The 15,193-nt window shown below is 39.0% G+C and overlaps 1 protein-coding gene across 1 annotated transcript in view; it reads right to left on the reverse strand.

Moving 5' to 3' along the window:
* The window catches only part of SOS1 (SOS Ras/Rac guanine nucleotide exchange factor 1), a gene marked incomplete in the record, with an annotated part of 130,821 nt that overhangs the window by 18,112 nt on the left and 97,516 nt on the right, over positions 1–15,193 (reverse strand). Inside the window, 6 exon segments of the mRNA XM_014588926.2 lie at positions 8,791–8,908; positions 10,147–10,309; positions 11,308–11,427; positions 12,570–12,792; positions 13,874–13,977; positions 14,265–14,387. Of these exon segments, the coding sequence (XP_014444412.1) occupies positions 8,791–8,908; positions 10,147–10,309; positions 11,308–11,427; positions 12,570–12,792; positions 13,874–13,977; positions 14,265–14,387 (851 nt within the window).

Raw genomic sequence — 15,193 nt, forward strand, 5'->3', positions numbered from 1 at the left:
CTCAGATCTTAAGACCTCATAAGAGGCTGTTAAGATATACAGCTTGGGGACCAGCAGATAGCATAATGGTTACATCGCTAGACGACTTCCATGTAGTCAACCGTGGTTTGAGTCCCAGACTCGGCGGCTTATAGCATGCCAGGCATGTGTGCCCATCTCCCCTGGGGGGTGATTTCTCATTTTCTGTTTCTCTGTCTCTGTCTCTCTCCAGCGAGTGCATGTGCCCTGTAGCAAAAATCTCTTTATAAAAAAGAAATAAAGACATACAATTCAGAGGTAGTACTGTATGGATAGGCAAAAGTGGAAAGATTTGCAAACCTATAAACATAGGACTGTGTATAATTTATTATTCGTTTTGGTCTTCAGCAATTTAAGGTAGTGACAAGCTGTTGATTGAGCTCCTGCTTCCCCATCACTGCATGAGGAGAGCAAGCCAAATCACTGCAGTCTCTGTGTAGGGCCGTACGACAGTTAAGTACTAATTAGCTGTGGTTGTGCTTGTTGATGCTGTTGCTGCATCTTGCCCTATTTGCTATGCTTCTTCCTCTTCCCCTAATGCACTGACTGTGATGCTCTGTGGGGGAAACAAGAGGGTGCGAATATCTGAGTTTGTTCACGCCATACACAAGTAGAGTCTCTGCTGAATTCCAAGTACTGCATTAGGTACTTCTGACACAAAGATGGAAAAGACACAGCCTCTGACCTCAAGGAGTCCAGAGCTCTGAATGTGGGCCACTACAGTACAATTTTGGTAAGTGCCATATTATGAGGTGCTACATTAGTAACAATGAACTAAGATGTTGTGAGATCTCAACGGAGTATACCTACTTCTGCTTTCAGCTAGTGGGATTAGAAAAAACATCACAGATGAGGGGATGGTTAGAAAGGCACTCCAACCAAAGCAGCAGTGGGTGTGTAGGAAGGCACTGATCTGTGATGAAACCTGCAAGGCATACTTAGAGATAGCATGTTGTTTGGTATTGATAGACCATAGGGATTTGGGGTGTGAGTGAGGTGAAAGATGAGTGGCAGGATACAAGGCCAAGGCTACACTAGTGGTTCTAAATGTTTTGGTGGTACAGGGATACTGTTAAACACTAGAATTTTTAGCCAGATCCCTGAAAAGATGAAATGACTCAAATGAATACTAAACAAGTCAGCAGTCATGAAATATGACTACATCAATGCCTGCTTGGTATTAAAAAACATCCAGTTACTAAGTGAGCTAACTACTTAGCTATTTCTCAGCACCTAGGCCACTCTTATTTTTTTTAAGAATTATTTTATTTAACTTTATTTATTTTATATATTTACTTGTTTATTTTAATTTGACCAGAGGGGGACAGAGTGAAAGAGGGAAAGTGAGAAATCAAGTTGCCAGGTCTGGACTTGAACTGCACTCAGCCATATGGGAATCCAGCACCCCTAAACATCATGCTACCTGCCGGCCCCTAAAATTTTTTAAGTTTTACTATAGTGCATGTGTGCTTGCCAGAGAGACAATACAGAGAGAGAGATCAAGAGAGAGTGAGAGGGATCAGCAGTTGGTGTAATGGCTATGTCGCTGGACTCCCATATAGTTGACTGTGGTTTGAGTCTTGAACCCCGCGACTTAAACTCAAGCCGAGCACGTGTGTGTGCGTGCCCAAGATCCCAAGAGAAGAGTGGAGGAGAAGGGATTATGGCGTGGCCATCCCCTGAGGGGTAATTTCTCGCTGTCCGTCTGTCTCTGTCTTTCTGGTGAGCGCACGTGCCCTATAGCAAAAATCTCCAAAGAAAAAAAGAAGAAAAAAGAGAGTGAGAAAGAACCCCCAAGAGAGGAGGGCCATACCACAATTCCTTCTCCTCTGTCTTCCTCTTGGTAACTTGGCATGCATGCACACACACCCCTGGCGTGTTATTCCAGCTGCAGGGTCCAGGATTCACACTGCATAGTTGGCCATGTGGGATCTAGCTATCTTAACTACCACACCAAGGGCTGGTTCCAGCACAGGCTCTTTGATTTTCTGCATATGCCTGTCATCTGACTCTTCCTTTCAACTAGTTATACTGACTGTCCTTTACCCAAGCTGGGTACACTTAGCTCAGTGTTTAGTCTGACAAACATGTCTAGAAGAGAGTGCATATTCAACAGCAGTCAAAATCAACTCTCCTTTATTGCTTATAAATTGATGGCCTACCTGTCAAGAGGTTGTATGCTGCACCACCTGGACTGGGTCATGAAGTATCTTTTGTTTTGGGGGCCAGCAGGTGGCATAGTGATTAAGGTGCTAGACTCCCATATGGCAATCGTGGTTCAAGACCTGGACCTGGTGGGTTGAAAACCACACTATGCATGTGTGAGCACATGCCCAAAATCCCAGGAGGAAAATGGAGAGGAAGGGACTGTGGTATGGACATACCCCCTAGAGGGTGATTCTCACTGTCCCTCTTTGTCTCTCTCTGATGAGTGCATGTGCCCTACAGCAAAGACGTAAGAACAGCTTTACTTCATCCAGGATAAGGAGGGGATGACAAGTATCTAGATGCACTGTGAAGCCAGATGCATTGGACAGAGTTCCCAGAGAAGGGAAAACAGCAGTTCTGTGAGATGATGAGAGCTGCCCAAGATGTGTGGGAATAGAGTGGAGAGGATAAATATTTAAGAGGCAGACTCTCCAAGAACTGATTAGCTGGTTTGGGCAGGGGGTGAAGAGGGTGGGAAGGCAGACTTTCAGCTCTGTGCTTGGGTGACTGAGAGGGCAGTGGCACAGTGACTGACACTGGGAACACAGGGAATGGTAAGTATATGGGTTGTCCTAGATGTTCAAGTATACTTGGATTAAGTAAAAATGCTTACAGGTAACATTTTGGGATAATAAAATTTGGAAATTACTTTATGCCTAACTGATGGCTAGTTGAAAGAACCAATGATCACATCAGTGGTGTCCAAACTTGATTGGTCATACACTGTATCAGTAAAACATGCTTAAGCACATATTCTCTCTGTAAAAATATATAAGATTTTTGAATGAAAAATGTAGTGTGTGTGTATATATATATATAACACAGACCTGAATAGTATATACTAGTAAGCTTAATATTTTTTCTTTTCTTTCTTTTTATTTTTAAAAGACAGGGTCTTGCTGTTGAGGTCCTCCTGCCTCAGCCCTCCAGCTGGGACTACAGGTACACACCACCATGCCTGATTCATGTTTAGAAAAGGTCTCATGTTGCTCAGGCCAGCCTCAAGCCCATAATCCTCTTGCCTCAGTCTCCTGAACTGCTAGCACAGGCCACCATGCCTGGCTTTTAGATTGGACTAGGAATCCAACCTCCCATGTGGCCCCACCCTCAAAAGTACAGTATCTTAGTAGCACACACTACTGCAGCTGAGCCAGTTTTTTCAAAACTATAAATAGAAGTTATTCCTGAACTGCAATTGGTCATTGTACATACTCACCTATAGGGAAAGCTATCCCAGGGAGAAGGGATGCAGAACATCATGATATAAATAAGAAGAGTGAGGTTTCACCTTTTTACTGATATTTTCCCAACCTTTCCAGGAAAAAGTGTCTGCTCAAGGTTCAAGGTTTCTGTAGTAGTCTATCCACACTTGATTTACACATCTACAATACAGTGTTATACTCACTACATTGTACAGTAATCGACTTTTCTACTCTTTCAAGGGAGCAGGTAGTATGGGACTCTGTCTTATCTATCCTCAGCAACCTAGGTCTTGGCCTGGCAATGGAAGTATGCAACAAATGTTTCTAAATGAATGAAAGAAACATATTAATTCAGAATAGAAGAGAGAGCATTTGGAGAAGAGACTAAAACACGAGAAACATAGTTCTAATATAGCAAGAAAACATGAATAGAGATGAAGCAAGATTATAAAAAACAGGATATAAGATCAGAGCTATTCAAGGGGACCTCAAATCATTTGTGGAAAAACAGAACTAATGTGTAAGTTTATCTGGTATTAAAAAAATACTGAAATCTTTGCAATTTCTTTCAAAATATGTTTTTCATGAACTTTTTTTTTTTTTTTTAAAGAGAGATTTATGCCATAGGGTGCATGTGCTCACTGGAGAGAGACAGAAAGTGAGAAATCATCCCCCCAGAGAGGATGGCCATACCACAATCCCTTCTCTTCCATATCATGATGCAAGCATGCCCACACACCCAGTGTGAGTTTTAAGCTGCGAGGTCTGGGACTTGAACCGTGTTCTACTATGTGGGAGTCTAGCAACATAACCATTATACCATCTGCTGGTCCCTCATGAACTTTTTGAAGGCCCCTCATATAAAATGAAAGAAGAAAACCAATGCTACAGGCTTGGATGTTTGCATGCAGATGAGAAACTTGGTTTAGGTACACCTTTTTACCTTGGAGGAAGAGTTCAGTTGCTCACATAGTCATTCTACCTATGAACAGAATATTAATAGTGTATGAAGAAAATAGGATGCAGACCAGAAGTCAGCATAGCTTTGGTAGGAGAAAATGCCCTAGTAAATGGTGAAGCACTAGCAAAACACGTAAGAACTTTCTAAGATGATAGAGGTGAGCCAGCTGGCAGTGTGGTAGTTGGGGCAGATGTCATACTGTGAAGTTCAAGTCCCAGACCTGGCAGCTTGGGAAATAAACTGGGCACATATGTGTGCATGCCTAAAATCACAAGTGGAAAAGGAAGAAGAGACTGTGGACTGGTTATCCCATCTGGGAAGTGCCTTCTTCCTTCTACCCGCCTCCCTGTGAGCAGGCACGCCTACATATATAAAATATATAATTTCTGTATAAAGATATATAACATATAATATAGTTTATATATATATGTATATATTTGTGTATATATAATATTAATATTATATATATGTGTGTGTGTGTATGTATGTGTGTGTGTGTGTGTGTGTATATATATATTTGATGGTAGAGAAGGTAAAAATGTCCGCTATTACTTTTGACCCTCCCCTGAAAGGGGGACAAACACCCAGAATTCAGGAGAAGAATCTGGAAGGTATTTCTATATACTAGCATAGTGATAAGATGGAATGCAGAAGCAGCATTAACAGCTGGCTCTACCTACTGGATCAGAAAAATAAAAGGCCACCTGGCTAACTCTAGAGACTGATACCCTTTAGCTAGAGAATAGTAGAGACCTAAGAGCAGCAGAACCAACAGGGATGGTTTTAAATAAATCACCTTAAAAGAGCAGAGCCTTGGTAATGAGGAAGATGAATAGAAAGGGCAAGAAAGATTGCAGGTGGGCTATATATCTGTCAGCTACTACATATTTGTGTTCACTCACTAAATCACACAACTTACTTTAAAACACCTTAATGGGAGACCGGCAGGTGGCATGGTGGTGGTTAAGGGTGCTGGACTCCCACTTGGCCGGCCATGGTTTGAGTCCTGACCTGGTGGCTTGCTGTCTCACTTTCTCTCTTTCTCTCTCTCACTCTGTCCCTCTCTGGTCAAATTAAAATAAATAAATAAAGTTAAATAATTATTTTTTTTAAAAAAAATCTTAATGGAATCATATTCTCAAGATTTGAACCCATCCTTTTTTTAAACTTAATGGCATGCTATGAAGATCAGTTACGTTAGTTTCTAAAGATCTGAGAGAGAGGGAACGAGCAGTTAGCACAATGGCTATGTTGCTGGACTCCCACGTAGTCGACCGCGGTTCGCGTCCCAGACCTGGTGGCTTGAAACTCACGCCGGGCGCATGGGCGTGCGTGCCCAAGATCCCGAGAAGAGAATGGAGGAGAAGGGATTGCAGCGTGACCATCCCCCCTGGGGGGTGATTTCTCGCTTTCTGTCTCTATGTCTCTCTCTGTCTGTCTGGCGAGCGCACGCGCCCTATAGTGAAAAAAAAAAAAAAAAAAAAAACGCTCCAAAAAAATAAAAAAAGATCTGAGAGAGAGTACTTTAGAAAGTTAAATTTGTATGGATAAATACCAACAGGCTAATGGAGTAGCAGGATCAAATAGTGAGTCCAGTGAATGGACACTGACGGAGGTTTCTTTCTGTCTCTGTGTACCAGACAGCATAGGATATCATGAGTGACAGGTCTATGAGTTCAGTGAGCAAAATGAATATGTATTTTTCATTTTTCTAAGCACCAGACACAGTTGTTCGTATTTAGTAGGAACTCTAGTAATATCTGTCAACTGACAATAAAATGAACATCAGACCTACTCTGATCCTTCCCAGTTCCCTTACATGAATGGGTATCATAATAACTGTATTTAAGAGTAAATGCAGAGGTTTTAGTATTTTACTAGAAAGAGAAAATAAATTAACTAATATTTTTATCAAGAATTTAGTTGGGGAAAAAAATCTTCCTGAAAATAGAAATTAACAATATTAAAAAGTAATACATGACATAAAATAATAAAATTTTAAGATTTTAAAAAATGTTAGTGTATGTACATACACCTGAGGAAAAGGAAGACAGAGAGAGAGAAGAACCCTTGCCTGGGCCTTGCTGCACTGTGATAACCCCTTCCTCAGCCCTCCAGCTCCTTAGGATCCTGGGTGTCTATGCACCAGATGTTTACAGACTGACAGGCTAAACACACAGTCAGCCTGCAGGACCCTGTGTTATTGCTGTGCCACAGTTCTGGGCCCAGAACTTATCTTTATTTATTTATTTTTTAATTTTTAAAGTTTTAAAAAAGTGTTTGCTAGAGGTCATGTGCATTCACCAGAGAGAGGACTGAGAGGGAGAGAGGATCCCCAATAAGCATGGTCATGCTGCAGTCCCGTCTCCTCCATTTCTCCATCCTGTTGGAATTTTGGATGGGAATGCACACACCCAGCATACTGTTCAAGTTGCTCGGAGTGGGGATTTGAATCACAAAGTCAGCCATGTGGGATCTCACTCACTTAACCAATGGGCCTTGGGACTGGACCAAGAACTTACTTTTTTGAAGAAAAAGGAAAATTAAAGTAAAACAATTAAAATTAGAATGGGAAAGGCTACAAATTGGAGCAAGTTTTAAAAAAATTATAGATATAATTGAATGCTAGAATTTTTAAAATAATGAAATTAAGCAATTCTGTATCAAGAAAGACATTTTAGGGACCAGCAGTTAGCATAATGGCTATGTCGCTGGACTCCCACGTAGTCGACCGCGGTTCGTGTCCCAGACTCGGTGGCTTGAAACTCACGCTGGGCGCGTGTGCATGCGTGCCCAAGATCCCGAGAGGAGAATGGAGGAGAAGGAATTGCGGCATGGCCATCCTCCCTGGGGGGTGATTTCTCGCTTTCTGTCTGTCTGTCTCTGTCTGGCGAGCGCACGTGCCCTATAACCAAAAAAAAAAAAAAAGACATTTTAATATATTAAAAAAAAAAAAAAAGGCCCTGTAGCACAGAACTTAGGCACTACACAAAGGAAGTTGGATCCTACATGGCCTACTGGGGTTTGAGTCATGGCTCCATTGGAATGGTAGTTAAGGCAGCTGAATCCCACATGATCAACTGCACAGTTTAAGTCCTGGACCTAGTGGCTTGAGAAACATGCTAGTGGGGGGGTGTGTGGGAGTGCGCGCCCAAAATCCTGATGGGAGAGAGAGATGGAGAAGGAGGGATTGCAGTGTGGCCATTCGTAGGGGTGCTTTCTCATTTTCTTTCTCTCTGTTGCTGTTTCTCTCTCTCTCTCTGGTGAGTGCATGCACTCTGGCAAAATAGAGGGAACAATAAAAAAAAAAAAAAAGGAGGTCTCATATAAATAGGGAAAAAGAAAAAGCTATTCAATAAACTTGGGTCAACCAAGAATTTGGTGGAGAAACAGAGTTTTTCATATGATATCTAAAAGAGACTTCAGTTTGAGAAAAGAGTTAAATATTGTTTTGAAGGTCAAATAATAAAGCTACAAGAAAATATGACTGAATATTACTAGATGAAACAATTTCTAAGGTTAAAAATGTTAGAAATCATAATGGGAAAGACAGATTATAAAATTTAAAACTAATATATGTTAACAAATCACAGCTAAAAGACAGATGGCTAAAATATTGAAGCAGATATAAGAAAGGACATGGACAAGAGAGAATGCAGATGTTGAGCAAATGGCTAACAAAATGTCTGCAGTGATCAGACTGTAAATGATTACACAAATGGGTAGTTTGTATCTGTGAAAATAAGCACAAAGGGGGTGGAGTACCCAAATTAGAAATAATGGGGTGAGGGAACAGCAGATGGCCCAAAGGTTATGTTGCTGGACTCCCACATAGTTGACCATGGTTCAAGTCCCCAACCCAGAGGCTTATAACTCACGCCAGGTGTGTGTGTATGTGTGCCCAAGATCCTGAGAGGAAAATGGAGGAGAAGTGACTGTGGTGTGGCCATCCTCCCTGGAGGGTGATTTCTCACTTTGTCTCTCTGGTGCATGCACAGGCCCTATAGCAAAAATCATGTGTGGACCCAAAGGCACATACAGTATGATTTATAGCGACGTGAAACTATTTACAAAAAAAATCATTGTAAATATGGATGAGTTTAGCCATGTCTCCTCTACAGAATATTTGGTTTATCAAAATTCAATTTAAAAGGTTACTATGAATATAAAAACACAAGTATTAAATAATATCTACTGGCTGCCCAAGGTGAAAAAAGAAAGTAAAATATCTATGTGAGGCTTGATTCTAAGAAGTCCTAATAAAATTCTGAGAATTCAAGTGCTAAATATTTGTTAAATAAGTATTTGCTGCTGGTATTTATGTATATCTTTACTCATTAATGAAACAGTGTCTTATTTTGAATCCAAAAACACAATGAAGATTCTAGAAGAAATACTTACCAAAGAAAGGCACACATGGTGGATTAATAGACCTGAGTTTTGCCAAGTATTTCTTATAATGATCTTCACTCAATTCATGAGCTTCTTCTAAAATTTTCTTTTGGCGACTTGGTATTTGCTACAAGAAAAAAAACATTTAAGAGAGAAAAGTTCACAAAATGAATCATAGGTCTTCCTGAAAAATACCAGGATAATAGTAAGATCCAACAATGACAGTAACAGTTTAAGAATGCTATCACTATTTCAAAGAAACTACCTTCACAGACCCAGTACAGACTTAGTGAGTGTGTGTGACATTTAGTTTATCTAGTCATTCCTCACAGTTATAATTAAACATTTATAATCATACATTATATTACAAATTTAAATGCTGAAAATTTTTGCATTTTATCAGGCTGGGATCTGTAAATGTATTTTAATCAGAGTGACTAATTTTATTTTCTAAAAAAAAAGATTTTAAAGGTTTCTGTCTTTGGGCACATGAGCTCACCAGAGAGAAAGAGAGAGAGGGAGGGGGAAAAGAGACAGAGAGTGAGAGGGAAAGTGAGAAATCACCCCCTGGGGAGATCATTATGCTGCAATCACTTCTCCATTCTTCTCCTTGGGCATGCACATACATATGCTTAGCATGATTTTCAAGCTGCCAGGTTCAGGACTTGAACCACAGTCACCCAGGTGGGAATCCCAGGGCCTTAACCACTGCATCACCTGCTGGCCATGAGAGTGCCTAATGTTAAATGTTCAACTAATTCATTATAAAATTTAGATAATTCCATCTTTAATCTGCTATTGAAAAAACAAGACATTTAAAAATTAAAAATTGGGAACCAGCAGTTAGCATAATGGCTATGTCGCTGGACTCCCACGTAGTTGACCGCGGTTCGCGTCCCAGACCCGGTGGCTTAAAACTCACGCCGGGCATGTGTGCATGTGTGCCCAAGATCCCGAGAGGAGAACGGAGGAGAAGGGATTGCGGCATGACCATCCCCTCTGGGGGATGATTTCTCGCTTTCTGTCTCTATATTTCTCTATATTTCTGTCTGTCTGGTGAGCGCATGCAAAAACTTCTCCAAATAAATAAATAAAAATTAAAAATCATGCTTCTTAAAATTTTTATTTTTATAATAGAAAATGCAAGTTCATTTAAAAAATGTCCAGGGACCAGCAGGTGGCATGGTGGTTAAGGTGCTGGACTCCCACATGGTTGATCGCAGTTTGAGTCCCAGACCTGGCAGCTTGCTTTCCCATTTTCCCTCTCTCTCTGGCGAGCACACGTGCCCTATAGTAAAATTAAAATAAATAAAATTAAGTAAGTAATTCTTTAAATAAACAACAACAACACATGTCCAAACCTACCTCAAATGTATGGTCTAATCTGTAAACAGGTGATGAGTTCATAGCACTGACAACCTCAAGAACACCATTGAAGTTATTCAACTCCTGAAAGACTTGGAGAATCTCAATTATTCGACTCACCACAGCTACTCTTTCTTCTAAATTTTCAGTTTCTACAATACATCTAAAATTGAAAACAAAAAGGAATGAAAAGTTTTAGAGTTTTTTCCAGTAAAGTTATGGTTTGAAGAATTTAGTAAATAAAATAATATAGAGTATGTATGGGAGGGTAGCCATAGTGTAACTTCAGAGGGGAGAGAGAGATAGGAGGAGACTAGAGTAAAAGACAGTCTCTCCAGTCAAGTCAGAAATACTTCTCTTTACTGTTTTCGGGGCTGGTAGGATCATTCAGTTATGACTCTGCTCTATCTGATGCACCCTCTATCAGCATTAGACTAAATGATGAAGCTAATACCTTGGTGAGTGTAGGTCTTTAGTATGTAGCTGTGTTCTAGGGGAATTTATTCAAGATTTCAAGAATTCTATTGTCTCCTATTCATCCAATTGCAAGATTTTACTGATTAATATATCATTAATTAGATGTAATATGTATTACAACAATACCACACTGAATGGAGAAAGGGAATAGAGCTACCTAAGAGGAACATTTCTTATCTTCACTGGAATTAAGCTACTGTAAGTCTGAAACTGACTCTGATGAGCTAAGATGTATATAGTAAACCCTAAAGAAACCACTAAGAAAAACTCAAAAACTAAAATGAAGAAAATCATTAGTGAAATTAAACGCTGCACTAGAAAAACATTCACTTGGCCAGCCATGGTGGTGCAGTGGTGACCAGATGTCTACCATGTTAAAGACATATGGGAAGGTCCCAGGTTCATATCCCAAGTTCTTCTCAGGCCCACCCATGATCCTGGCTGGATTGAGGCAGAGGGTGGAATTGTGGCCTAAGGGACAAGATGGGGGTGACTTTATCACTGTTTCTCTATTTCATGGAAGAAATACATTTTGGGAGGAAATAAGCAAATATTTACTTACTGCAAAAAAAAAAAAAAAGAAGGAATGGAGAAACAAAGGTGTGAGATATATAGAAATAAAACTGTCCTGAAATTAATTAATACAGTTGACTTATAAAATGTAAGAATGTCAGGAATACTTACTTCTCAAACCACAGAGTGAGATTAGTGGTGTGTCGGATCATTTTCAAAAGATTAGGAGAATTAATTTCTTTGTCTTCTTTTGTCCACACACTTCCAACTAATTCTGATGGCTGGACAGCTCTAAAAATGATCAATACATAATACTACATGATACTTTTCTAATATAGACACTATTTTATTAAGCTGATAGGATAAATAAAAACTAAATTCCCATATAAGCTTTATTTTTATACCAACATAAATCTGGTTTATGAAAACAAGGCATAACAAAAAATTGTAATTAGGCATCTTTTAGATTTGAAAAGATACATCTTTATGGATGTACCGGTGTACTTTTATTACAGCTTTATAGTAGCATTTTGCTTTGGACAAGGTTGAAATTTCTCTGTAATATCTTTCGCAACCCCTATAAATATTACTTGATAGATAAGGATGATGAATCACTCATTTAAATAAAATATCTGTTATAATCATCAGTCCGAAGTGGGTATGGTAATCACAATTCATATTCTCTCTTTTTGGTCTAAAGGAAGGGAGAGAAAACAAAACAAAACAAAAACCTACCTTAAAGGGCCTGGGAAAGAAATAAAACAGATTCTAACACTAATTTTTGGGAATACGGTGATCTTTGGTGGCAGGAAATCTATACATTTAGCTCTTTTTCTCATTTAGTCTGAGACTTAGTCTGAGATTCTGAACAGTCCCTATCTACAACAGAAACACATTTTCTGAGGATCTTAGTTATATCACTGTAGAATGATACACTAAGAAGGCTACAACTAGTGGTGATTTCAGTTCACAGTAGCAACAGTAGCTAAGGATTAACAAGCCCTAACTTTGAGCTGGGCAATGTGTGAAGCACTGTACACTGTACTGGTATTTTAAGCCTTACAACAGTCCCAGAAGTAGGTTCTGTCATCAGGCCCATTTTACTGTTGAGGAAACTAAGAGGCAGAAGGATAAAAGTTACACAAGGAAGTAAAAATTGCCCCAGAACACCACACCAGCAATGGTAACGCCAGAATTTGAACCTAGCTTCTCTTAACAAGCGGTCATGACGGTAGAAAGGGAGGTGTAAATTCAGACAGAGCAAGGGGGACCAGGGGACCGATTGACCAGAAACTACCTGCCAGACCATATTAGTAGACATTTCAAATATTCTCTCATTGATGTTTTATGACAGCCTTATTAGGCAGCAAACAGAATTTCATCTTAAAAATGCTTTTGTAATGACTTTTCAGTTTGAATGTTAAATTACATACCGGTATAGATCTGATTCAAGTAAAGTGAGTTGTCGAGCAATTTCTATTGGGTGTAAAGTGAGCAGGTCAAAAGTCTCTACATGGCCAGGCCTGCTTATATGCCATTCAACTGTTGGAGGAGAGCTCTGAAATGTGATATTGTGTCCTGGTCCATTGTCTCTTGCAATTTTTTTCCTTTGGATTATCTTAGTAATGGATTCAACCCATTTTTTCATTGCTTTACCTGAAAAACATACTATTATAAGTAACATTTACATACTCTTTATTTAACAGCTTGTTTTTAAGTTTAAAATTACACAAATGATTATCTGAATGTTTCTTTGCTACCCAAAGTTCAAGTGATCAAAATGAAACAAACAAGTTCCCCTTTACCACTTCCTAGTCCCTTTCCTAAACTCATTCTCTTCATTGGTACATTTGGTATGTATTCTTCCAGGTCCTTTCTAAATAAAATTAGAAAGCAACTTACTTGTAGAGACTTTTACCCCTACTATTCTAAACTTCAGTTCAAATACTGTTTTATAATCTTCCACAAAAAGATATATCCTAAACAAGTCACAAGATTTGTAAGGACAGATTATACACATTCATTATTAAACTAATTAGCACTGCATTTTACAAACTAAACCATGCCAAAGGACTGATTTCATTTTGGTGTGAATTTGGATGTGGCTTTATTTTGTACTGTATATGGAATTACTATAATTTAACCCTTTATTTTCCAATTCTCATTCAGAATGCACAGTGGAGATAAGAAATTTGTGTAGGACATCCATAGATGTCCATACAATCATATGACCTTTAAAAGGGAAACCTTAGCGGTCATCAAACCTAGCTCCTCATTTTACTGATAAACTGAGTCTAAAGAATTGTAGTGGTTTTGCTTAAAGTCACATATCTGACCAGTGACAATGTGAGAAGTAAATGCTCAGCTGAATATGCTGTGTTGAGACTCTGCTGCCTCTCTCCACCTAACTGTGGCCTCCTGCCCTCCGCACTTCCTAAAGGCTCTCTCAGGTAAACATAATTTCAGATAGGTGTAAAGATTCAGCTTAAATTGAGACTTTTTCTAGCCAATTCTAAAACAGTCAGGTTGATCCGTTAAATAAAAATTCATTGGGTGAACAGGGTGATTACTGAGTGGTGTGAGATCTAAATGTTTGATGAAAATTCAAAACTTTTTTTCGCCTGATTATGCTGGCATCCTCACAAATATTTAACAATACTGAGTGACAATGACATCATTTGAGAGTCACCATATTGGTACTTTTATTACATATAAAACTTGGCATTAAAAATAATACCTCTTACTGTTCCAATAAATTCCTCCATTCGTTGCAAAAGGTCTGCATCTCTTTCAAAATCATAGAAGTGGTGCTCTACCCAGTGCCGACAGACATTTAATACCCTATGGCATTAACACAGGATTGAGTTAGGAGGGAACTCAAACATAAAGTGTATCACAATGAATGGTACAAAGGAAACAGTAACTTGCCAAATTAAAGGACCTTACCAGAGGCTTAACACCTTCAAAACTATGTCAATTAAGACTTACAAAATAATCTCAGATAATTCTTATTACAGTCACCTTATTGCTTGTTACTTCCTTGCTTGGGAAAAAGCTTCACATACCTCAGCTTTAAAACGGAAGTTCAGTGAAGATGCATTTACTTCAGTTATTTATTTCATGCTTACCGCAGTTGTACAGGCTGTATATATTCTTTCCTAAACCTTTTTAGTTCCGCACTCAAGGGCTGATCTCCATTTTCTATAGCTATGCGATCAGCTTCTGTTGGCTCAGGCTCTGGAATTTCAAACCTAACGTAACACAGAACAAATCAATGAAAATAATAATGTATCAAATTAGACAAAAAACCCCACAAACCTTTCACTTGTCAGCAGAATCAAGAGAATATAGTAAATAATTACTAAGAATATACATATCAGTGAAAGCAAGTAAGGCTTCTATGATGTAAATATTATTATTTTGAGTATTATTTATTTTTGGGGGGAGAGGTTTTTTTTTTTTTTTTTGCTACAGGGCACGTGCATTCGCCAGACAGACAGAGAGAGACAGAAAGCGAGAAATCACCCCCCAGAGAGGATGGCCACGCCGCAATCCCTTCTCCTCCCAGGATCTTGGGCACGCACGCATGCACACACACCCGGCGTGAGTTTTAAGCCACCGAGTCCAGGACGCGAACTGCGGTTGACTACGTGGGAGTCCAGCAACAGCCATTACGCTAACTGCTGGTCCCTTGAGTGTTATTTTTTAAAAGAAATTTGTATTTGCCAATACAGATACAATTAACTAAAAATATAATCAAGAAAACATGTCAAATCTAAAACAGCATGGGACTGGTAATTTTTACTTTATAGAATTAACTCTAAATCAGCTGATACAGTAATTTTTAAGGGTAATGCTTGCGATTGTTCTTTGGGTGGGTGAAACATTTTTCTTGATTACAGTATTTGTTCACTGACAAGCTCCATTTCACTTAACATGTGATATATTTGATAACTTCTGTTTTGAACACTTAAACCATCAAAATTAGAATTTATAGAATTAAATGATAAATTTCTATACTGATCCTTAATTCTATAAAATCTGAATTTCAAATATT

This window comes from Tupaia chinensis, unplaced genomic scaffold, assembly GCF_000334495.1.
Source record: "Tupaia chinensis unplaced genomic scaffold, TupChi_1.0 Scaffold000317_1, whole genome shotgun sequence".
Taxonomy (NCBI): Eukaryota; Metazoa; Chordata; class Mammalia; order Scandentia; family Tupaiidae; genus Tupaia; species Tupaia belangeri.